The sequence below is a fragment of the Phocoena phocoena genome, chromosome 1 (assembly GCF_963924675.1).
Source record: "Phocoena phocoena chromosome 1, mPhoPho1.1, whole genome shotgun sequence".
NCBI lineage: Eukaryota > Metazoa > Chordata > Mammalia > Artiodactyla > Phocoenidae > Phocoena > Phocoena phocoena.
The window spans coordinates 110,162,519-110,189,258 of record NC_089219.1 but is presented as its reverse complement, the minus strand read 5'-3'; the positions used below and the strand labels follow the sequence as shown (position 1 = coordinate 110,189,258).

The following is a 26,740-nucleotide window of genomic DNA, read 5'->3' as shown; positions in this document are numbered from 1 at the left end:
AAAGGTAAATAACAATATGGAATATACTAGGACCTATGTATCAATGCCAGGCCACGTATCCCTTTTTAACCTCACAACTCTTTGGAGCAGAGATCCTTAAGCTTTTCAGTGTGCAAACTGGGGTTCTTAGAAGTTAACCATGAGCCCAAGGACACACAGATCAGCCATGATGTAGGTCAGAAGGGACCAACCACAAAACTCGTTCTCAACCCACTAGCCCACACTAAATTCAGGGGCAGCAGGCCCCACTCCACAGAGTAAAGGGAAACAGCATCATAGAAAACCAGATGTCTGATAGAATACGGGGTTGCAGGGAGTCTTTCAAGGAAGAATTAAGGATATAGGGACCTTTCTTGGCAACAGAACTAAAGAAAATGAGAGAAGAAAAATGTAGGAGAATTACCAGAGGGAGGAAAGCAAGTAACAGGCAATAAGTAGCTGTAGATTGTATATCAGATTGCTGGTTGAAGGCGTATGTATTCGGAGGATGTGAGGGGAAGGACACAGGGAGGAGAAGGAAGGGAGAGGAAGAAAACAAGCTCAGCCCATCATGATCATTATCTGTGACATCTCTCAGTGGAGGTGGAGGCCCTGTCTAGATGAGGAGTCACTGAGCCTAGCAGGAGGAGCTGATCTCATTGCACCCTTAATCCAGTCCTTTTCTTCTGCCCACTTTGGGAGCAATCTGGGTGACCAGATTTGTGCCTCTTTGAGATGCTTACCCACTGCTGACAAACTCACAATGCATTATAACATAACTGAGGGCTACACTTTCAAAAGTGTGATTATGGAATCCAGGACAGATATGAAAGAAGGCAAGACGGAGACTGGCAGGCTGAACAAATAGAGACAGAGTAAAGAACAGGTTTATTTAAAATGCACACCCAACCAACCAGCAGTTCCACTCCCAATCTTGTATCTTAAAAGAAGGTGTACATATATGACAATAATAATATCTAACATTCATATAAAACTTAGTACAAGTCAAACTTATTATATGTTACTATACTATATGCAATGCTCTCAATTACCCCATGAGAGAGAGAATTCCATATTCCCATTTCACTGATGAGGACAGTGAGGCACAGCAATTGCATAATTGGCTATGGTCACCATAGCCAGCATTTGAACCCCAGTGGTGTGACTCTAAAGTTTTTCTTCTTAACACAAGGCACCAGCCATGGCTATGAAATCTGTCCACTGTCCAGAGATGCCCACAGGGAGCAAGTCCAAGAAATCCAATGCATGTCCACATAACAACCCACATATCCTTAGCACAACGCTACAGCCATGTGAGTACTTTTCCCTTTTCCCCAGGGACCCTCCATTTGCCAAGCGATGTGTCCAGAGGACTAGGCCCATGCAAAGAGGAAGCCTTTCTAACTCACACAAAGGTGCCTGAGTCTAGCTGTGGTCCTACCTACCTGCCACAGCACTACACTATTTTGTGTGGGAAGACATCTCTGAGGCTGTTTGATGCGGCACTGCTTGTAGCGATGAATGTGGAAATGGATAAATAGACTGCACAATATACTTATACTGGAATGCTACGGAACACTTAAAAAGGAAGGAACTACTTGTTATATATATATTGATTATTTAAATATAACATTGAGTGAATCAAGCTGTAAATTATATACAGTATACTATGTAAATTTTAAAACCCAGAAAGATTACATTTTATAAACACACACGCACACATACACAGATTCACCAACTTTGTGTTGGTGATTGCTTCTGAGAAGGGGAGGAGATCATAACTTGGGGAAGAGCATAGGAGACTTAAATGTACCTGTAATGTTTTATTCCTTTTAATAAGCCTTGAAGCAAACGTGACAAAATATTTGTCACTATCAATTCTGGATGAAAGGCATGCAATTACTCAAAATAAAAATAAAGATTAGTTTTTAAGAATGGGCTTAGTAGGAACCTAAGGAATAGGAGAGTAAGAAGGCTACACTGTGTGATCAATAAGCGAAACTTTGGGAGTCCGGGCTTCCCAAGAGGTGGAGTAGTTACGGGTGAATGCAAGGTTCAGGGTGTGGCCATTTGAATGGGTGGCTGACGTGCAATGGAAAGAGCCAAAGTCCTTCTTGAATACGGTTATAGGGCAAGATTAGTCAAGGGAAAAATGAGGTTGGAAAGAGGGTGGAGTACGTACACATCAATGGGGGAGTAGTCGTTGAAAGAAGCCAGGGTGGTGAGCAAAGGCAAGCTCAGCCCATCTCCAGCCACAACACAGTGAGAGAGAATGAGCGCCCTGCCCTGGAACTGCTGGAAAGTCATGTCACTCAGGAAAAGCCTGGTTTCAGTTCAGCTGAGGAGGTAGTTACCTCAAAAATTCTACCGACTCTACCTTTCTAATGCATTGACCCAAAACGATGGGTTCAGTCAGAGAGGAGTGGTTGATGTTACCAACAAAAAAGACCTAGGGACACCTTATACTGGGAAATCAAGCTGCCAACTGCATCAAGGAGCACAGAATGCTGAAGGAGAGTATCACAAAGCAAAGGCCAAACGGGCAGTAAAGTACTCAGTCCTGGGAAATCAAGTTGGCACTGAATGAGTGAAATGACCTGAGGGAGCAGATAGAGATATTTCAGAATATTGTCAATGAAGAGATGACTCTGGCTCAAAAAGTGGTTCTGGCTCTGGAAACAGCTCTGGGAAAGTGTCAAGGGATAAATGGAGAGAGGGGCCCACATATGAAGGGATGTGAGGTTGAGAGTCCAAATGGACCCATACAGACAAGGTAAAACCATATCTTAAGAATTAAATCTTTTCAAGATAGAATAGGAGAGTGACTAGGTCAGAATGGTGAAGAGGAAGACAGGCAAGTATCCAAGAAGGGAACAGGAATAATTGGATGGAACTTGCAGATGTCCCCTGATGCCACTTCTGGGCTAGGAGAAAGTCAGTCCCCTCATGCATGCCAAGGCATACCAAACCATGTTTGTCCTCCCCAGCACTGAAGGGCCTCACCTTGGAGACACTAATGGAGGCCCGTGTCCCCTCAGCTCTAGGATGCCCACACTTAGAGAGAGGAGACTGTTCATTGTCACTGGAATTGTTCATTTAAAGAGACTCCTTTATTTCTGGGCAGAGTACAATGTGCTAAAAAACAACTGCTTACCTTGATCAAGACCTTATTCACAAAATACACTGATGCCTTTCTGTTTAAAAAGAAAAAAATTCATCACACTCACTCTGGGGCAGAGGAAGAGCACAGACCCACATGCTGCATCCTCCTCTTTATTTTTCTCCAACTCCCCTCCATCCCTGTTTAGGCAGTCTTTTTTCTATTCTGCATAGAGGTAGAGTAGAAAAACATATATAGGTTCCTTGCAATAGCATCTTTCAAATTTGAATGTCTCACACCTGCACCTTGCCTTTTGCATTTAGAAGAGAGGAATGCTGATGTCTTCTTCCTCAGGTCCTTTCGTTTGGGCTGAGGGGCCCTCAGAGTACACTTTGTGAAGCCCACAGGGGGCTGGGAAAGACCTCATTATTACTACACATAGATGGCCGCGGATGTTTCTGTACCTATAAAATGTTTCACTTCCAAGTATTTCAAAAGTCAGCACAATAAAACCACTCTATAGTGTAAAATAACTGGTTATCAAATCCATCTTTGCTCTGTTTGTAGAGGGAAGTAGTAAGAGAATTAAATGCCTGATATGGTGGGGAACTAGGACCCAGTGGTGACAAGTAACTTTTTATGGTTCACCCGTTTGGTGAAAGCACCAAACCCTCCTGGGCCACCTTGACAACAGCACCATTCTTGTCCAGCTATACTCACTGAGCTGGGGAGCGTCATTTGAGGAAGGAGAGGATGGGGAAGTAGAGCAGGACTGCGATGAGACCTAACACTCAGTCTTCAGACTTGGTTGCCTTCTCCTCCTACAAAGCAAACCCAGGGCAGAAGCACAGATCTTTCTGTCTCTGTGCAGCCTTGTGTATACAGAGCTAGGCAGTAACACGTCCTTCACTGTGTCAGGGAATTATGTGTACATTCCACCTGAAATAATCCCGTCTGTACCTGGGGCCTCCCTCTGTGGCCACTGTCATCTCCTGCAGGAGCTCACCCCTCACTCAACAAATTCCAACATCCCTTCCTACCACACCCTTGGCCACATCGTGATGAAGCCAGGCTGCCTGTCTCTGAGCAGCAGCCCCCAAATGGCAAGAGAACAGAGGTTGTCTCAATGGCCCATTAAATACCCAGAACCAGTAATTATAGCCAAGCCTTGTTGAGCATTAATACATGGTAGCACTGCTCTGAGAACTCAATCACTATAACTGTGTGAGGGAAGTATTATCTTCACCCATATTTCACACACAAGAAAACGACACCACGGAGAGGTTAAACAGCTTTCCCAAAGACATACTGCTAGTAAGTGGCCCAACAAGGATTTCAGCCCAGGCAATCTGATTCCAGAGCCCATACTCTTACCCACTGTGTGATTCTGCCCTTTGGAAGAATTCAGACCAGCTAATATGATTGTTACGTTGAGAAATATGTAATCTACAATTTGCAGCCCTGCCTCCCAATGAGTTTTCACTCCTTTCAATGTTTACATTTGAGGCTTTCAGGCTTCACATCTAAAACGCAACAGGGTATGTAGTTTTATCTTGTCATAATGGAGTAGAAAACAAGATCTCAGTGGGAGTACCGTCCCCATGCCAAGTCCAGGAGCAGTCAGGTCATGTGCTCATGTCTTCACCAAGAGTGACTCCAAGTTTCCAACTTTGCAGACCAGAGAGACAATGTCAGCACTAACAGATTCAGGCATTCCGAGGGCAGAGCAGGTTTGGAGAAACAGATATTTAGTTTAGTTTATTCATTCAGTCAACAAGCATTTTCAGAGCATTGAGTATCTGATACTGTGGGGGAATCTGGGGACACGACAGGGAACCAGAGTCTGGCAGCATTCCTTCCAGGATATGCTAGAGGAGACTGAGAAAAAACAAGCAAACAGTACGTAAGAAACAGGATGCCATGACAAAATAACCCAGGGAACCTCTTTTATATGGGCATTCAGAAATGTAAATAGTAAATTTGAGATCCTCAAAGACTGGGAGGTGGATATATAGGTCCTAATGACATGCCCCACTTTATGACTTTATGCCAACTTCCCAGGAACTTCCCTAAGAATACTTTAGGACACTGTAATGCAAACTTCTTGACCTGGTGCTCCAGGCCCTGCTGCAGCCCCGACCTACCTACCTACCTCTTCCCACCACCACTTCCAAACACACCCTCTCCATTCCATTTAGGCTAATGTCTCACTGTCCCGCAACACCTCACGTTCACCCACCCAGTTCTCTCCCTTCACCTATTAATTCTACCCACCCTTCAAGACCAGGCTTCCTCATTTTTATCCACTACAGGCTTACGAAGCTCCCCTCTCCTCTACACTACTAGTTTGCAAACAATTACCTCCAAATAAAGCCTGCTGTCTTTCACTGCTGTTTCACAAGCACCATAACCAAGGACTTTAACACAGACCCTAACCACCATATCCTTGCAGCAAGTGTGGGCAGGAAGGGAAGGGGATTCAGTATACGTCCAGAGTTCTCAGAGCCAGAGGCTGAGAGAACGGACTCAGGCTCAGAAAAGCAGCTCGAGGGGACCAAGAACAGTGTCCAAGTCCACAAGTCCACATATCAGTGTCCAAGAAGCACAATTTCCAAATAGCAAGACACAGAGTCTCCAATCAAGTGGAGAGATCTCTATAGTTGTGAATACAGGTGGCAAGGAGACAGTTCTAGGGGGAGACTAAAAGGCCAGGTGGGTTATGTAATCAAAGCCTGGTCTCACAGACCTGGTCCAACACAGGCTAGAGGGAGCACAGACTTGTGACCGGGGGATAACCAGGGGCACCATGTATCAACTGGCAACAAAAGGAATCTGGAGGAGAATTCAGGAACCTAGACACCAAGACTGGGTGACTAAGTTTGATAATCTGACTCAATTCTAAGTTTAAGCTGTAGGTAGAGATCATCAGTGGACTTGTTTGGGGAAAGTACAGAAAGTAGATGAAAGAGAAGAAATGAAGGCCAGAAATGTCCATGGATAGATTACTAGTCCCCCGGGTGCAGGGCCCAAGCCTCAATTCTATCCTCCACAGCACTTAGCAAATACATATTTATTGATTACATTAAAAAGGAAGATCACAGAGAGTCTGGTGTTACCCAGTTGAGGAAATAAGCCAAGCCAACCTGAGTCATCACTTAAGCAAGCTATGTATTTTTGCAGGTTTACAAGAAACCTCCATCACCGTGGCAAACACAGAGCAGTAATGTGATGTAGTGAAGGAAGATGGGGCTAGAAATGAGGGGAAACTACACCAACTTTGCCAGCAACCTCCTGTAAGACCTTAGACAAGTCACTTCACTTCTCTGAGCCACAATTACCCCACCTATAAGAGGGCAAATGTAATTGCTTCAAATTTTTCATGGTATCTAAAACACTCTTCACCCAGTTCTCTGCTTGGCTAACTTCATTTTTTCTTTTTAATCTTTGATCAAATCCTGCATCCCTAATGAGGCCTATCCTAGCCACCCTATTCAATACTGCAACCAGCCCATGCCAACACCCCACCCATACACACTGGTTTACACTTTTCTTTTCTATAACACTTCTAACACACTATATAATTTATCTATTATCTTTATTGCTGCCTGCTAGAGTGTAAGCCCCATGACAGCAAGGATCTTTGTTTGTTCTAGTTCACTGATACATATCAAGTCTCTGAATAGCATCTGGGACAGCATAGGCATCCAATAAATATTTGAAGAATGAAAATATGAACAAATCAATTAAAGGCCAAAATCTTGTGAAATAAAAAAACTACAATAACAAATCTGCCCACACCCTCAAGCATCCCTAATATTCCTTAATACCCTCTTGAGGGAACCCAAAAAGGCAAACATGTCCACAGTGCTCTGGGGCCATCTGCTGGCAGCTCTACCTAGTAGCTACCTCAGCAATTAAACTGACAGGAATTTCCAGTGGGGTATGGAGTTGCAGGGAATGTCTCCCTTCAGCCACTGAACACACTCAGATTACGGATAAAAAAGAAAGAAATGGGCTTTCCTGGTGGCGCAGCGGACACGGGTTCAAGCCCTGGTCCAGGATGCCGCAGAGCAACTAGGCCTGTGTGCTACAACTACTGAGCCTGTGCTCTAAAGCCTGTGAGCCATAACTACTGAGCCCGGGTGCCACAACTACTGAAGCCTGCGCGCCTAGAGCCCGTGCCCTGCAACAAGAGAAGCCACCACAGTGAGAAGCCCACACACTGCAACGAAGAGTAGCCCCTGCTCGCCGCAACTAGAGAAAGCCCACGTGCAGCAACAAAGACCCAATACAGCCAAAAATAAATAAATTTATTTAAAAAAAAAAAAAAGAAAAGGAAGAAGAAAGCTAGACTACAAATCAGGAGCGTCCAAAAGTTTCTGCAAGAGAGAGTTAAAATTTCTCTGAAGGACCATATGTCCCAGTGTTTCCCAGAACTTCTTTCCACTTACGATAATAACAGTAAGTACTACATACTAAGCTCTTATGTGTCAGGCACTGTTTAAAGAACTTTCATGTACTATTCTGTTTAATCTGTTAAACGTTATCAAGCCGTTGACGCTCATACCATTACTACCATTTTATAAATGAAGAAAGTTTTTTTTTAATTTATTTTTGGCTGCGTTGGGTCTTCGTTGCTGAGCGTGGGCTTTCTCTAGTTGCAGCAAGCGGGCTACTCTTCGTTGTGGTGCGCGGGCTTCTCATTGCGGTGGCTTCTTCTGTTGCAGAGCACGGGCTCTAGGCGCACGGGCTTCAGTAGATGTGCCACGTGGGCTCGAACCCGTGCTGGCAGGCGGATTCTTAACCACTGCGCCACCAGGGAAGTCCCAGAAAGTTTGTTTTTAAAATAAATGTTTTCGTTTAAGTAAAACAGTGAACCCATCTAAATTAAAATATCGATAAGAAAAACCAAGACGTGGTGTGCATGCAGCGCTTGGGGAGTCCTAGCGCGCCTGCGCTGGCAGGTGTGACAGACCAACCAGCCCACCCCTCAAGCCAGGCACGACCTCAGTCCTGGGCTCTGGATCCCAGGGCCGCCCGGTTCATCCTGCTCACCTCAGAGAAGAAGGCGGACGCTCCCCAGAAGGCCATGTGAGCTCTTTCCAGGCCTCAGATGCTCCCACCTGCCTTTCTCAGCTGAGCTGGCTGGGCCCCGCCCCCTCTCCAGAAGTGCAATCCCTCTTCCCAGAAGCAGCTTCCTCTACTTCCCCCGAGGCCAGGCCGGGGGACGCAACGGGCACCAGCGCCTCTGAGGGCGGATGCCTGAGGCATGGCCTCTCTCAGTTTCCAAGCGCACCACCGAGTGGGCGAAGGGCTACGCAGGAGGCCGCCAGGATGCCCGCCCAGCCCGCACGCTCCACCTCCGACGCGGGGAGGCCTCTGCTCCGAGGATCCTCCGCATCTCAGAGGACGCCGCGCTTAGTCCAGGCCTGACCACCCCGACAGGCCCCAGCAGCCTCTCCCCATCAGCGCCGCAAGGCTCAGCTCTGGGCCTCTCAGGGGCCCTGGGTCTGGGCGCTCCGGGGCAGCCACTCCAGGGGAGACAGCACAGCGCCCCGAGGGGTGTGGGGGAGACCCCCAGGTGGGATAAAAGCCCGGGCTTCCGGGAAGGCGAACAACTGCGTCCCCTGGTGGTCAGGCGGGACCTCGGGCTCTTTCCTCGACTGCAGCCCTGATTACAGTGTTTCCCAAAAGGAGGATGCAAGATGGTTTTAGGTGCTAAGTACGCTTTTTTGAAATGCTTGAGTTATTCACTCTTGGGTGTTTTAGAAAGAAATTACGAGTACAACAACCCCTTTTCTTGAATATTATTTTGCTATGAGGCTAACTTTTTAAAAGTGAGTGGTTAACATTGGTTTAAAGGAAATATTGAATAAAAAATAAACAGATGTTGCACTAAAAAATCATGGTAGTGGTACTCAAATGACTTAAATCCGGGAAAACTATCAGCCCTCCAAGGACGATGAGGGGAATACGTGGGTGTGATGGTTAATTTTATGCGTCAACTTGCAGGGAGTTTTTGCATGACATTAGCATTTAAATCAGTGCACTCTGAGTGGGTGTCATCCAATCAGCTAAAGGTCTGAATAGAATAAAAAGACCCACCAACCTGAGCAAGAGGGAATTCTCCAGTGGAATGCCTTCAGACTTCATCTGTACCATGGGATCTCCTGGGTCTCCAAGCTGCAGATTTTGGACTTGGCTGCCTCCATAACTGCATGAACCAATTTCTTAAAATAAACCTTTTCCTACATATATGCACATCCTACTCGTTCTGTTTGTCTGGAGAACTCTGACCAATAGAGTGGGCCATCTCAAGCAGTCCTTCCAGCTTCCACACTGACACTAGGTGGAGCTGTGAGGAGGACAGCAGGGGAGAGAAAGTTTGACTCCAATACCTGATGCTCTGAAGTGCTGAGGGGTCACTCTATGCCCTATTCTGTAGGCACACTCACCCCAGTTTCACTGCTTCTGTCCTCTTTCCCCTTCCCACCAGGGCCCTTGCACACCAGGTCTTGGGGCATTCCCACTGCTCATTCTTCCTGGAGAACTAAGTAATGCAAAGTAGGTGGAGTCTGTACCCAGTTCAGGATATCTAGTTTCCTAGCTCCTCTCCCTGACGACCTTGCAGCACTTGCTTATCAGAGTCTTTTCCCTTCCCTGGAATTCTGTTGTATCTGTAGGGTAAGAGGGCATGACTAGAAGGTCTAAGGTCTCTGCAGGATGGGAGTGCCTTTCCCCACGCCTGGCCTCTTTCTACCCCTTTCTTGTCTTTGCCCCCGAAATGGTAGAAAGACTTAACTGATTGCTAAATTTTGTAAGCGTGATTGGCTCAGGTCTGCCCTTCTTCTACTGGGAGCTGCAGAGATCCTCCATGCCATAACAGGGACCTACATCTGTGCAGGGAGGCCTGCCCCAGCCCAGGGCTGGCATTAGGTGGGTAACTCTGCCTAACCATGGGGTTTACCATGAGCAAGCCCTAACAACAGACCTAGAGCCACAGCCTATAACTGAATGTCTATCAGCAAGAAAGTGGCATTCTGGCTACCACACTTTCTTCCTGTTTAATTTTCCAACCCTGTTCAGAAATAGAGCAGGGGGTAGGATGCGATTTATTGACATTTCGTTGTACAATGCAACAATTCCTTCTAGCCCCTCTACCACTTCCATTCAATAAGACGATGAAGACATCTAATGAATAAATTCTCTTTAATGGATTGATGTAACCCTTCATAGGTACTATAAGAAACTGAGAAGGGGCAAAGCTTGATGGTAAACACTATACAATTTATACACCCTTGATGGAAAACATATATTGGAGTAAGACCTTTTCCGGGATCCCTCAGGAAACATACATGACTGTCAATCAGTCAGTGGTTTATTCAAAGTTAAAAGTAGAGATTTAGGGGCTTCCCTGGTGGCGCAGTGGTTGAGAGTCCGCCTGCCGATGCAGGAGACACGGGTTTGTGCCCCGGTCCGGGAAGATCCCACATGCCACGGAGCAGCTGGGCCCGTGAGCCATGGCCGCTGAGCCTACGCATCCGGAGTCTGTGCTCCGCAACGGGAGAGGCCACAACAGTGAGAAGCCCGTGTACCGCAAAAAAAAAAAAAAAAAAGTAGAGATTTAGAGTATACCGTTTGTGTTCAAATCCTCTCCCTCTCCATGACTAGCTATGTGACCTTGGGTAGGTCATTTAACCTCTCTGTTCCTCAGTTTTTTCATCTATAAAATGGGGATGATAATAGGAACTCAAAAGACTTGTTAAACACCATAATACTTCTGATATGTTTCACATGCTGTGTTAGTCCCAGATCCACAAGCATTTTATCTCTAGAATAAAATCTGTGGGACCAAGAAAGGAAATGTTTTGCGGAAGTCGTGGGAATAGTAAAATCAAACCAAATGTGAACATTTGGGCCAGGAACAAGGATAAATTTCTAGACAAACCTGAATTAGAAAACAAGACCATCTTCCCAGGATGAACTCCTCAGACAAATATCAGATTGACTAACTTAGCTTGCAAACCCAGGCTGTGTGCTTTGGGGCACATGAGACACACCTGAGCAATGTATACAGGGCTCTGTTCCCTGATGGCAGTGGCTTTAATTCCTCTAAACTTTCACCAGGTGTCTATAGACACTCATACTTCCCCTCTATGGCTCCTGAGTCAACAAAAGTGGAAGCTGGAACAGAGAGGGAGTAACTAGCCCAAGGGCAGATGGTTTGGCAGTGAAGGACTCTGCACTAGAACCCAGGGTTGAGTGGCTGATTAGCGCTCAACCCCAGCTCCAAAGTGCTCCAGGGCTAGGAGGACAAACAGATTTCAAAGCAAGAATCCAAGGCCCAGGAGGAACCTAAGACTCCATCATATCACCGTCCCTCTACCTTTTATTATCTTCCAGACTTTCTGTGCCTATTAATTTTGGCCTCGATCTTGAGCTCTTTTGACCTTATAACCCACTTCCCTTCTAATAATGGGTCACAGTCCAAATCCCAGTCTTCAGTGCTTTGGGCAGGAAGGAACATTGAGGGTGGGCCCCGTGCTGCCTGACCTACCATGGGGGAGATAGGTTGAAATTAAACTCCTTTCAAGTCTGACTAAGGGGCCGTTCAGTCTTCTCATCCCAATGTGCCTCATCCTCTGTAAAGTCAGAACCCTGCCACCAGCTCCAGCTCCAGCTCTGTCACCTGCGGGGGGCGGGGGGGCGCGGGCAGCGCATACTCTTCCGGTATGGCCCTTTCAGAATGCCCTCTGGCTTCTTCTGACCTGGGTGAACTACCAGGCCCCAGGGTGTCTGGCTGAGATGAAACTCCTCATTAGATTTTTCATGATCAGAACCATCAATGCACAGTGACAACAACAATGAAACATGAGCAACAAGAGTAACAATAATCACTAATGTAAACTATGGACCTTGGGTGATAATGACATGTCAGTGTAGGTTCACCAAGTGCAATAAAGGTGCCACTCAGGTAAAAAAAAAAAAAAAGAGTAACAATAATACTGCTATCAGTTGGCCTCCTTTGTTATTTATGAGCCCAGGGGAGGAGCCCAAGTTTCCACGGAGCAAAGCCTCCTTCGCTACTGCCGTGCGGTCTGCACCCGAGCTGTCACTACACTGAGGCTGGCAAGAGGGGCCACACGGACCTGCACCATCTCTGACCACAGTGGAGCCAGAACTCTGAGACTCAGCCAGTGGGCCAGCCTGGGACAACTGATCCGGCCTTGGTTCAAACTGATGCTCTGGGGCCAGGAAAGACATTAGAGGGAACTGAGGGGCAGCCCGTGACATCTGTGAAAAACGGCCGCCCAGACATTCCCCAGAACTGGCTGAGTCTAGAGAGATGTGCCTCAAAACTCCTCCAGAGCCTTTGCCAAGACTTTTTGTGCAACTTTGGCCTGTCTCTGCCTGCGTCTTCCTCAAAGAGAAGAAAAGGGGGTGAGACAGACAGACTGGAAGTGAGAGAATGAGTCTGATTACTTGATTATGAAATTGATCAGCACCACGGTCAGGAACTGAATCTGACCTTATATCCCCCAGACACGTGCCCAGGACTCAGCACAGAGCAAGCTCGCATAAATGTTTGTTGAATAAATAAACATGAATTAATGTGACTAATGAGTTCTGAGTGCCAGCTTTCTGAGAGGAGTTGACAAACTACAGCATAACCAGAGCCGGCAGCCGGGATTGTAAGTGTTCCGGAGACCTCGTCACGTGACGAAAAGTTACCAGAAGAGATAGAAGCAGAGAAGAGGAGACGTAAGAGAGAGACTGGACAATTGTTTCTGAAATCAGAAAGAAGGAGGAAGAATTTTATGAGCCTTGATTTACATTGTTTCAGAAGGCAGAATGGGAGCCACGGAGCAGAGTTCACAGGTAGATTATAGCTCCAAGCAGATGGATATTCCCCACGGCTGGAACTACCCAGGTGTGGGACAGGCTGCCTATTGGGAAGGGCCTCCTCCATCAGAGGCTGGACACCACCATGGGGAGGGGCACAGGGACGGGCCTGCATTTTGTGAGGTGCAGACCAACCGCTGAGATTACCTGGAAGAGTCCAGATTCATTTCTCCCTTCCCTCAGAAGGAGAACAGGTTTTCATGTGACGTGAGTCCTGTGAGGCCCTGAACAAAACTATGAAAAGGGAAAATCTGACTTTAGCCTCCCTCACTTACCTTTTCAGAACACTTGTCATCTCTGCTTGTAAAACTCCTAACGTGAACATTCTTGTCTTGGATGTGAGTAAACAAAGAAAAGAACTTACTTAAGAGTGTTAATGCCTTAAGATACCAATCCACATTTTGAAAGAGGGTGCTTCAAGAGAGCAATGAGCAAATCTAATGCCGGGTTTGCAGCACAGTAGCATTTGAATGGGAAAGTCCTCTCGGGGACCCTCCGATCAATCAAGCAACAGGGCTCAGAACCTAACCATGTTCCGCATAGTGCTAGTCAGAGAGCAAGGGAACTGCACTGGGAGGCAGAGTCCTGGGTTAAGCCCTCGCTCCACCTTATACTGACTATGTCAGTTAAGTTACTGATTAGTTACTTAGCTTTTCTGAGCTTCATTTTCCTCATCGGTAAAATAGTGTTACGGCCCCCCTTCTTGAACACAAACATACAAAGAGCAGAGAAAAGAGGTCTGAGGGAACACAGAAGGAGAAGCATCAGCTCTGACCCAGGGAGGGGGCTGAGCTGAGCTATAGACCATGCCTCGTTCCTGCCTGGATCCCAGGGTTCTGTCCCCACTCAGGAGGCCCCTCTGTTCTCTCCCATCATCCAAGGTATGCTCAAAGGCCTCTGAACTCACTCCCTTCCACAGCCACTTCAAGCACTCCAGAGGATTTCCTCAACCTCTGCCCTTCCCATCCCCAGAGGCATTTACCTGCTTCAGAGGAGACAGTTCCCATAAACCAAAAATCTGCTTAGCCAATTCAGACCACTAAAGCCTTGGGTTTCTTTATTGAAAACCTTGGGTTTCTTTCTGCAAATAAAGGGCTTAATTATTCTGTTGTATAGAACTGACTCACAGCAAATTTAAATTGATTTCCACAATGACCTGATGACCTTGCTCTTCACTGATGATATGGCAGCACAAAAAACAAATCAACTAAACTGCAAGACTAAGAACATTTTAAAAATTGAAATGTAGTTGACTTACAATATTATATTAGTTTCATGTGTACAACATAGTGATTCAATATTTCTATAGATTATACTCCATATAAAGTTATTATAAAATATTGGCTATATTCCCTGTGCTGTACATTACATCCTTGTTCATTTATTTAGTTTATACCTAGTTGTTTATACCTCTTAATCCCCTTCACCTGCTTTGTTCTTCCTCCAACCTTCTTCTCTCTGGTAACAACGGGTTTGTTCTCTGCATCTTTGAGTCTGTTTCTGTTCTGTTACATTCATTCAACTAAGGATTTAAGTATTAACTGAGATTCAAGAAAATGGGATCTTTTGGTCATTGCCTGTCTGCTTGTTTGTTTTGGCCCTGGACAGTTCCAGTATAGATGAAATTAGGGGTGGACCAACACTTTCTGTAAAAGCCAGATAATAAATATTTTAGGCATTTGTGACCTAAAAGTATATTAAAAAGTTATTTATACATAACAAGAGGGAAAACAAATTTCCACCATCTTTTGACAAAATTCAAAATATAAAAATAATAATTGAATACAATTTTTTTAATAGAGGTCTACCAATGAGAAAAATTGCAATTCCTTTTTAAGGGGTAATATTTCATTTAATTGAAGCTCAAAGTTATTTTTTCCTATCACCAAAGTCTATTGCAAATATTCATCAGCTTTTGCTGATGTGTAATGAAATTTTACATATTTCAGGCTTAAAAATGTCTTCTCACATGGATGCATATTGCCAAATACTGATATCAATCCACAAATATGAATTTAATTGAGCATACTTATTTTTGGAAGGTATTAATAGAATTGTACTAGGTTCATTTCTTGATATTTGCCTTAAAATATAGCATCACAGGGACCTTCAAGATGGTGGAGGAGTAAGAAGTGGAGATCACCTTCCTCCCCACAAATACATCAGAAATACATCTACATGTGGAACAACTCCTACAGGACACCTACTGAACGCTGGCAGAAGACCTCAGACTTCCCAAAAGGCAAGAAACTCCCCATGTACCTGGGTAGGGCAAAAGAAAAAACAGAGACAAAAGAATGGGGATGGGACTTGCACCAGTGGGAGGGAGCTGTGAAGGAGGAAAGGTTTCCACACACTAGGAAGCCCCTTCACTGGCGGAGACTGCGGGCGGCAGAGGGGGGAAGCTTCGGAGCCATGGAGGAGAGCAGAGCCACAGGGGTGCGGAGGGCAAAGCGGAGAGGTCACTAGCCACACGTCCCCCGGGAGCCTGTGCATCTCGCCACTGCCAGGGTCCCGTGATCCAGGGACAACTTCCCAGGGAGAACACACTGTGCCTCGGGCTGTTGCAACGTCACGCCGGCCTCTGCTGCTGCAGGCTTGCCCCGCATCCCAATTATGATACCATACCCTTCCCTCTCCCCAGTCTGAGTGAGCAAAACACACTAATCAGCCGCTGCTTTAAGCACCTCCTGTCCGCGCGGGAACAGAGGCCAGAGGGCCACCTACACGCAGAGGCAGGGCCAAAACCAAAGCTGAACCCCAGGAGCCGTGCAAACAAAGAAAACAAAGGTAAATTTCTCTGTACAGGCTCAGGAGCAGCGGATTACATCCCCACAATCAACCTCATGTACCCTGCATCTGTGGAATACCTGAATAGACAATGAATCACCCCAAAATTGAGGTCGAGAACTTTGGGAGCAACTGTAGACTTGGGGTTTGCTGTCTGCGACTGATCTGCTTCTGATTTTTATGTTTATCTTAGTTTAGTGTTTAGCACTTGTTATAATTGGTAGATTTGTTCATTGGTTCGGTTGCTCCCTTCTTTTTATTATTTTTTTTAATTTTAATAATTTTCTTTCAATTTTTTTTTCTTTCTTTTTTTCTCCCTTTTCTTCTGAGCTGTGTGGCTGACAAGGTCTTGGTACTCCAGCCAGGTGTCAGGCCTGAGCCTCCAAGGTGGGAGAGCCAACTTCAGGACACTGGACCACCAGAGACCTCCTGGCCCCATGTCCCATGTAATATCAATCGGCGAGAGCTCTCCCAGGGATCTCCGTCTCAACGCTGAGACCCAGATCCATGACAACAGCCAGCAAGTTCCAGTGCTGGATGCCCCATGCCAATCAACTAGCAAGACAGGAACACAACCCCACCCATTAGCAGAGAGGCTGCCTAAAATCATACTAAGTTCACAGACACCCCAAAACACACCACCAGAGGTGGACCTGCCCACCAGAGAGACAAGATCCAGCCTCATCCACCAGAACACAGGCACTAGTACCCTCCACCAGGAAGCCTACACAGCCCACTGAACCAACCTTAGCCACTGGGGACAGACACCAAAAACAATGGGAACTACGAACCTGCAGCCTGCAAAAAGGAGACCCCAAACAGAGTAAGTTAAACAAAATGAGAAGACAGAGAAACACACAGCAGATGAAGGAGCAAGATAAAAACCCACCAGACCAAACAAATGTAGAGGAAGTAGGCAGTCTACCTGAAAAAGAATTCAGAGTAATGATAGTAAAGATGATCCAAAGTCTTGGAAATATGTTGGAGAAAATACAAGAAACGTTTAACAAGGACCTAGAAGAACTAAAGAGCAAACAAACAATGATGAACAACACAGTAAATGAAATTTAAAAGTCTCTAGAAGGAATCAATAGCAGAATAACTGAGGCAGAAAAACGGGTAAGTGACCTGGAAGATAAAATAGTGGAAATAACTACTGTAGAGCAGAATAAAGAAAAAAGAATGAAAAGAACTGAGGACAGTCTCAGAGGCCTCTGGGACAACATTAAACGCACCAACATTCGAATTATAGGGGTTCCAGAAGAAGAATAGAAAAAGAAAGGGTCTGAGAAAATATTTGAAGAGATTATAGTTGAAAACTTCCCTAACATGGGAAAGGAAATAGTCAATCAAGCCCAGGAAGCACAGAAAGTCCCATACAGGATAAATCCTAGGAGAAGCACACCAAGACACATATTAATCAAACTATCAAAAATTAAATACAAAGAAAAAATATTAAAAGCAGCAAGGGATAAACAACAAATAACATACAAGGGAATCCCCATAAGGTTAACAGCTGATGTTTCAGCAGAAACTCTGCAAGCCAGAAGGGAGTGGCAGGACATATTTAAAGTGATGAAAGGGAAAAACCTACAACCAAGATTACTCTACCCAGTGAGGATCTCATTTAGATTCAACGGAGAAATTAAAACCTTTACAGGCAAGCAAAAGCTAAGAGAATTCAGCACCACCAAACCGGCTTTATAACAAATGCTAACGGAACTTCTCCAGGCAGGAAACACAAGAGAAGGAAAAGACCTACAATAACAAACCCAAAACAATTAAGAAAATGGTAATAGGAGCATACATATCAATAATTACCTTTAATGTAAATGGATTAAATGCTCCAACCAAAAGACATAGACTGGCTGAATGGATACAAAAACAAGACCCGTGGGCTTCCCTGGTGGCGCAGTGGTTGAGAGTCCGCCTGCCGATGCAGGGGACATGGGTTCGTGTCCTGGTCCGGGAAGATCCCACATGCCGCGGAGCGGCTGGGCCCGTGAGCCATGGCCGCTGAGCCTGCGCGTCCGGAGCCTGTGCTCCGCAACGGGAGAGGCCACAACAGTGAGAGGCCCGCATACCACAAAAAAAAAAAAAAAACAAGACCCGTATATATGCTGTCTACAAGAGACCCACTTCAGACCTAGGGACACATACAGACAAAGTGAGGGGATGGAAAAAGATATTCCATGCAAATGGAAATCAAAAGAAAGCTGGAGTAGCAATTCTCATATCAGATAAAATAGACTTTAAAACAAACACTGTTACAAGAGATAAAGAAGGACACTACATAATGATCAAGGGATCAATCCAAGAAGAAGATATAACAATTGTAAATATTTATGCACCCAACATAGGAGCACCTCAATACATAAGGCAAATTCTAACAGCCATAAAAGGGGAAATCGACAGTAACACAATAATAGTAGGGGATTTTAACACCCCACTTTCACCAATGGACAGATCATCCAAAATGAAAATAAATAAGGAAACACAAGCTTTAAATGATACATTAAACAAGATGGACTTAATTGATATTTATAGGACATTCCATCCAAAAACAACAGAATATACTTTCTTCTCAAGTGCTCATGGAACATTCTCCAGCATAGATCATATCTTGGGTCACAAATCAAGCCTTGGTAAATTTAAGAAAATTGAAATTTTTTTAACATCTTTTTTGGGGTATAATTGCTTTACAATCGTGTGTTAGTTTCTGCTTTATAACAAAGTGAATCAGTTATACATATACATATGTTCCCATATCTCTTCCCTCTTGCATCTCCCTGCCTCCCACCCTCCCTATCCCACCCCTCCAGGCGGTCACAAAGCACCGAGCTGATCTCCCTGTGCTATGCGGCTGCTTCTCACTAGCTATCTATTTTACATTTGGTAGTATATATAAGTCCATGCCACTCTCTCACTTCGTCCCAGCTTACCCTTCCCCCTCCCTGTGACCTCAAGTCCATTCTCTACGTCTGCGTCTTTATTCCTGTCCTGCCCCTAGGTTCTTCAGAACTTTTTTTTTTTTAACATTCCATATATATGTGTTAGCATACGGTATTTGTTTTTCTCTTTCTGACTTACTTCACTCTGTATGACAGACTCTAGGTCCATCCACATCTCTACAAATAACTCAATTTCCTTTCTTTTTATGGCTGAGTAATATCCCATTGTATATATGGGCCACATCTTCTTTATCCATTCATCTGTCAATGGACACTTGGGTTGCTTCCATGTCCTGGTTATCGTAAACAGAACTGCAATGAACATTGTGGTACATGACTCTTTTTGAATTATGGTTTTCTCAGGGTATATGCCCAGTAGTGGGATTGCTGGGTGGTATGGTAGTTCTATTTTTAGTTTTTTAAGGAACCTCCATACTGTTCTCCATAGTGGCTGTATCAATTTACATTCCCACCAACAGTGCAAGAGGGCTCCTTTTTCTCCACACCCTCTCCAGCATTTATTGTGTGTAGATTTTTTGATGATGGCCATTCTGACTGGTGTGAGGTGACACCTCATTGCAGTTTTGATTTTCATTTCTCTAATGATTAGTGATGTTGAACATCCTTTCATGTGCTTGTTCACAATCTGTATATCTTCTTTGGAGAAATGTCTATTCAGGTCTTCTGCCCATTTTGGGATTGGGTTGTCTGTTTTTTTGATATTGAGCTGAATGAGCTGCTTGTAAATTTTGGAGATTAATCCTCTGTCAGTTGCTTCATTTGCAAATATTTTCTCCCATTCTGAGGGTTGTCTTTTCGTCTTGTTTATGGTTTCCTTTGCTGTACAAAAGCTTTTACGTTTCATTAGGTCCCACTGGTTTATTTTCGTTTTTATTTCCATTTCTCTAGGAGGTGGGTCAAAAAGGATCTTGCTGTGATTTATGTCATAGAGTGTTCTGCCTATGTTTTCCTAAAGAGTTTGATAGTTTCTGGCCTTACATTTAGGTCTTTAATCCATTTTGAGTTTATTTTTGTGTATGGTGTTAGGGAGTGTTCTAATTTCATTCTTTTACATGTAGCTGTCCAGTTTTCCCAGCACCACTTATTGAAGAGGCTGTCTTTTCTCCATTGTATATTCTTGCCTCCTTCATCAAAAATAAGGTGACCATATGTGCGTGGGTTTATCTCTGGGCTTTCTATCCTGTTCCATTGATCTATATTTCTGTTTTTGTGCCAGTACTAGAATCCAGCTCGGAAAAGAAGAAATAAAGCTGTCACTGTTTGTACCTTGGTGTTCTTGCCAGATAGTTTCCCAACCTCTGTCAGAACTGGTTTTAAAACAATAAAGCTCTGAGATATTGTCACTTATGTGCCTTACTCCCACCTATGGTGTAGCTGGATGAGTTTGTGGTGAGTCAGATAAGAAATAAAAGAAATCGAACTTCACATTTAACCCCTCCATGTGTCTGAGCATAGAACCAAGGGGCTTTTGGATCATACCGCAGCAGGTCTCGTGGGTAGGACCAATGGTTCATGCACTTGTACATTCACTCTGAAAGAAGTAGAGGCAAGTTCAAATATCCCTTCACTAGTACCTCATTGTTTTAGCTTCTGAAAATTCATCCAAACTCTTCCAACCCTATCAACCTCATCAGAGAGTTAATCTGACATATATACAAACCACATTTTCCTAATTCTCTCTCTTCATTTGTCTTTGAAGTTCAAAGGAAAGGCTGGCTATTTTTAGAAAATTTCTTCCAAAGACAGGTAGGAAGACTAGGAGCCACATTCAGGAGTTATAAAAGGAGAGAGGGCTTCCCTGGTGGCGCAGTGGTTGAGAGTCCCCCTGCCGATGCAGGGGACACGGGTTCGTGCCCCAGTCCGGGAGGATCCCACATGCCGCGGAGCACCTGGGCCCGTGAGCCATGGCCGCTGAGCCTTCGCGTCCGGAGCCTGTGCTCCGCAACGGGAGAGGCCACAACGGTGAGAGGCCCGCGTACCGCAAAAAAAAAAGAAGAGGAGAGAGCTTGAAGTAAGATTCAGGAAACTCCTCTTTAGGATTTATTCCCTTTGAGAGAAAACAAACAAACAAAATCCAGAAGGCTAAAGAGCCATTGTTCCACAGGAATTAATACAAGTTTTCACCGTAATTTGATTAAATAAAACCTTGTAAAGAAACCAAGAGGAAACCAAAGTAAGGAATAGAGTCAGATTCCTTGACCTAATGGGTCTCTACCAGTTCAAAAAATCTTGGCCATTGATAAGTAAACTTTATTCATTCATTCATTTACTAATTTATCATCCATCAACAAATATTGAGTACTTACTATGTTCCAAGAATCATCCAGGCACCAGGGATGCAGCAGTTTAAAAAAAAAAACATAGAAAATATGGTTCTTGTAGAATTTACATCCTAATGGAGAGACAATAGGAAACAAATTAGTAAAATACATCTTACATCAGATAATGACAATTTCTACAGTGGAAAAAAGGGAATGCAGGAAGATAAGGAAGGTTGAGGGTCACAATTTTAAATAGGGTGGTCAGGGTAGGTCTGCTGAGAAAGTAACATTGGAGCAAAGACCTGGAGAAGGTAAAGGAAAGAAACAAATGCCTGGAGAAGAGCATTCCAGGCAGAGGGAACAGCAGCTGCAAAAGCTCTGAGGCAGCATGCTGCTGGGTATGTTCAGGGAATAGTAAAGTGACAAGTGGATACAAAATGAGCAAGGGGTGAGTCACAGGAGGCGAGGTCAGACAGGTCATTCTGTAGGCCCACTAATCATGTCTGGTAGGCTTAAGGATTTTGAATTTTCCTCAGAACAAGCTGGAGAGAGCCATCAGATGGTTTTGCCTCAATCCTTTCCCATTTCCTGTACATACCTAGACTTTTTCCCTTGTGTGTTTGGAGCCTACAGATCTGGACTAGATGACAGTGACCCAAATGATATCCATGTCTGTGCAGGCGGTCATCTGACTCTTGGTCCCTGCACGAAGTTTCCTGCACCCGGAAGCAACATCATCAGGGATGCTGCACTTGGTTAACCAGCATGAGCCTGCAAACATACGTCTGCCTAAGAATCTCAACAGCACACTAAGTCCCTTTTAGGGAGGCAGAAAAGAAACAAAACAGCCGTTTTTAAAGTCAAAACTTTAAGGAGTTTATAATACAGTTAGAAAATCAAACAAATACGCAGAGAGAGAGACTTCGGGATGATTGCAAAGCAAGCTTCTAACAAGTGTAAAATTTAATAATACTACCCTATACTATAACACATGTATAGCTTTCTTACATTCTCACCCATAAAACTTCTATCAACCCTTCAAAGTAGATATAAATTTGAATACCTTACAGTAAAAAAAACTAATGAGCTTTAATCACATCACTGGAAAGTTCCAGACAATTAACTTGCAGCAGAGGCAGGACTTGAACCCAGATCCACAGTGTCTATATCCAGGACTCTGCACTGCCCCACAGCTGGCCATCTTTGATAAACAACTAAATGCATAAGGGACTATCTAAATAGGAGCAATCAGAATCTCATAAAATTAACCAGATCTTTGGAGGAAGAGCTTTGAGCCAAGTCTTATACATGGAATGGATGTGGACTGACATCTGGAAAAGGGCAGGAATCCTGGGCATTAGGAGTAGTTTGATTAGAGACACAGATGAACATCTACCCAGTTAAATGCAGGGAATAGGAAACAGATTAGGTACCTATAGGAAAGGGCCATTTTAAGAAGTGACTGAAGATTATGTAGAAGAGGGGTGCTCACTCCTTTCTTCTTTACCTCTCACACCCTAAGCATACATATCCCCTTCTCTCCAGTTTCTCCTTCTTCTCAGGAAACTTCTTATTAGGCTCCCTTGTGAGCTTCTCTTCCCTTTTTGTCACATTTTATGAGGCTTTTCCCACTCTTCCTTCCTTATGCCAAGTGCTTCTCTACCTTGGCTGCCACTTTATCATCAAGAGAGTTCTAAAAAATCCCTGGTGCCTGGATTCTATTCCCAGAAATTCTAATTTTATAGGTCTGTGTTGTGACCCGAGCTATGTGGATTCTTAAAAGTTCCCCTGAGAAAAAGGAACCCTCCTACACTGTTGGTGGGAATGTAAATTAGTGCAGCCACTATGGAGAACAGTATGGAGGTTCCTTAAAAAACTAAAAATAGAGTTACCATATGATCCAGCGATCCCACTCCTGGGCATATATCTGGAGAAAACCATAAATCAAAAAGACACATGTAAAAAAAAAGACACATGCACCCTAATGTTCATAGCAGCGCTATTTACAATGGCCAAGACGTGAAAGCAACCTAAGTGCCCATCAACAGAGGAATGGATAAAGAAGATGTGGTATATATACACAATGGAATATTGCTCAGCCTTAAAAAAAGAATGAAATAATGCTATTTGCAGCAACATGGATGGACCTAGAGATTATCACACTAAGTGAAGTAAGTCAGACAGAGAAAAACAAATATATGATATTACTTATATGGGGAATTTTTAAAATGATACAAATGAACCTATTTACAAAACTGAAATAGACTCACAGACATAAAAAACAAACTTGGTTAACCAAAAGGGAAGGGGGGGAAGGTTAATTTAGGAGTTTGGGATTAAAATATACACACTACTATATATAAAATAGATAAATAGCAAGAACCTACTGTATAGCATAGGCAATTATACTCAATATCTTGTAATAACCTATAATGGAAAAGAATCTAAAACAGAATATATATATATATATATATATATATATGTCTGAATCACTTTGCTGTACCCCTGAAACTAACACAACGTTGTAAATCAACTATATTTTAATAAAAACTTTTATTCAAAAAACTCCCCCAGAGGCCTTCCCTGGTGGCGCAGTGGTTGAGAGTCCGCCTGCCGATGCAGGGGACACGGGTTCGTGCCCCGGTCCGGAAGGATCCCACATGCCGCGGAGCAGCTGGGCCCGTGAGCCATGGCCGCTGAGCCTGCGCGTCCGGAGCCTGTGCTCCGCAATGGGAGAGGCCACCCGCGTACCGCAAAAAAAAGAAAAGAAAATTAAGTTCGTAAGAACAGGGTTTACTCCAAACGCAGAGAGAATAAAGAAAAGATCCAGCAACTGGATGATTCCCAGGTGCGGGAGAGACAATCCCATCAGGATCGGTGGCCCCTGCAGGATGAACAAGAAGAGGAAAGAGAACGAAAGCAAGAGAGGAGGAGCTGGCAACAGCGCGAAAGGCAATTCCCAGCTGAAGAACTGCTGGAGAGGGAGGAGCAAAAGGAAGCCAAAAGGCGAGACAGAAATTTCCAAGAGGAAGAGCAGCTGCTGAGCGTGGAAAGAGAGGAGAAAATACGCCATCAGAAAGAAGACAGAGAGTTTCCAAAGAGGAACAGAAACTGCGCCGGCCGGAACGGGAGCAACAGCTTCGCCGGGAGCGAGATAGAAAATTCCGCGAGGGGGAACAGCTCCGCCGGGAAAGGGAAGAACAGCTGCGCCGCCAGGAGCTAGAGGATGCCTTCTCCCAGGAGGAACAACTTAGGCGCGCCGAGCCAGAGGAAGAACAGAGACGTCCGAGACAGAGAGACAGGAAGTTCCTAGAGGGAGAGCAGAGGCTCCGGCAGGAGCCAGAGTTAGAAAAGCGACGCGTCCAGTAGCAGGACAGTAAGTTCCTCGAGCAAGAAGAGCAGTGGCAGCGCGAGGGGCAGGAAGAGCTGAGGCGCCGGCAGAAGCGGGAGAAAAAACTCCGGAAAGAAGAACAGCTCCGCCGCCAGCAGCAGGAGGAGAAGAGCCGCAGCCAAGTCTGGGAGGAGGACGAGGGCCGTCGGCAGGTTCTGGAGCCCGGCAACCGTCAGTTTGCCAGTGCCACGGTGCGCTCCAGCCCTCTGTTATGAGTACATCCAAGAGCAGCGATGTCAATACCGCCTTTAAGAGATGCTGCCAAATCCCGACACCTGCCAAAGCTTCGAGCAAAGGAAAACGAGAAACACTGAGTACCAAATGACTCTAATGTTTCCGGTTGGGGGAAAACTCTCTGGTGTTAGAATATCTCTTTTTTACAAAATCTTAAGCTACACTCTTTCATGTACTTTGTACTCCTGCCTTTTATTCTTCCTTAAGTAGTTCTTTACTGCAGGATGTCTTTGCTCTTTGGTGCAGATGTGGTGTGCATTTTTTAAAAACATAAAAGCCATTTCATTTCTTTAAGGAATTTTGTTTGGGGAACACGTTCATTTATTGCTTTCAAAAGTAACAAGAATATTATGTCGATTTGAGATTCAAAAGAATGGGTCTGTTTTTTAATTTGTTGATCCATCTTGTAGAGAGTTCAGATATTTTTGATGTTCAAGTTGGTATTTGTTCTTGGGCCTAAATTACATTAATATTTACCTCCAAATAGCTTGTCACTTTTTGTAGCATAATTAGCACAGATTCTGCCAGGGGACTGAATTTTTACAACAGTGCTTGAATAGTGCAGGGGGAATGGCTTCTCCAGAAAAACTCCCTGTGAAATCAGCCCGTAACTGGAAGAAATATCTGTTAAGAATAAGGTTTAGCTTGAAGACTTAGAATTTGAATTAGATTTTTACACTTAACTCTATAAGTAATTAAAATCTCATGAAGCAAAAGCAAGGTGTTTCTCAAACAACTCCAAAGCTCAAACCTAAAACCATGTCTGCTTGTAGTCTGTAGTGCTCAGTTCCTTTCCCCCAGTCTTCGATGAGCTTGAGAATATTACTACCTTTGTTAATTTTAGCTGAGAGGGGACCTGCTCAGGATCCTGTAAACATCTACCTTGCTCTAGAGCCAACCAGAGATCACAGAGCATTTTGGGGAAGGGAAGGGGGAATGTTTGTGGACAGAGGGGCATGTCCCTGGAGGCCCTTTGACAAGACCCATCAGCCCACAATCCTTTGAGGCCTATTGATACTACTTTGGAGACATACTTGTTAAAATAATTGGACTGTGTAAAAAATTAATAATAAATGTTTTGGCAAACAATTATTTTTTGTCTGTTTTAACTATGCATCAAACCATAACTCAAGATTTAATGGTTGGGAACTGACATAAGTTTCCAATCACTTAAGGGTGTTTGGTTACTATTATCTATGTCTAAGTATGAAAAAGGAAAAAAAACCCAAAAACCTCTCTATTTTCCCAAACCATTTTTCTCTGTTAGGGTGAATGCTATATTATTTCCATCCCCAAGCTAGGATTCTTTTTCCAAGTGTTTTTATTCTTGACCCTACAGCTTTCTTTGCCCTTTCTTGCGGTGACTCACTGCTCGTGACAAATAATGGTGCTTCCAGAGTTTGTTAATATTTTCTTCTAAGAGTACAGCAACTTCTTGGTCTCTGAAGTCTGATGAGCCAAAAGTAGAAAATGGCCTGAAACTTCAGCTCAGCATTACAGAAGTTAAATGACCTCTTGATTTAAGCAACACAATCCATGAGGTGACTTAGTCAGAAGGTGCTTAATAATAATCAGGCCAAAAGTATCAGATTATCCTCTAAAGATCCAAACACCCCTGTGCCACCTGCTGGAATCTATATTCTATACCACGGTATTCACAGCGTGGTAACTAGGAATAAATCCAAGAAGGCCCTGATGCAGGATAGTATCATTTCTAATTGTGAGGGTCATGGTTGAGAAGATTTCTTAAGTTACAGACACTAAACATTTTGGTCAATGGTGGAGACCAGAAAGCTAAGCCTATAGCTCCTGAGTATCGTTCTGATAGAGTAAGGTGGCATTTTCTGCAAGGAGCACAAGCCTCCCTCTCACTTTAACACAAATAGCAGATGCCCACCAAAGATAAAATCTGGGAATCCCCTGATACTGACTTGGAGCTTTGTCTCTTTCAAATGATTTCTATCTGCAAAAGTACTTCCCTATTAAGATAAGTATGTGCTTTTACTTACAAAGAACCTTTACAGAAACCCTGGAAAGAGCCTCATTGGCTTTCCCCAGGATCCTCTCAATGGGCACTCATACCAGAGCCTCCTTATAAGTGCCAGCCCCA

The 26,740-nt window shown here is 44.3% G+C and overlaps 1 protein-coding gene across 1 annotated transcript; it reads left to right on the top strand.

Moving 5' to 3' along the window:
• Positions 1–8,337: 8,337 nt before the first annotated feature.
• On the top strand, positions 8,338–24,648 carry TCHH (trichohyalin). Its single transcript, XM_065894913.1, is given in 4 exon segments — positions 8,338–8,660; positions 23,814–24,097; positions 24,100–24,605; positions 24,607–24,648. Coding segments are annotated over 4 exon segments (1,155 nt in total).
• The last annotated feature ends 2,092 nt before the right edge of the window (positions 24,649–26,740 follow it).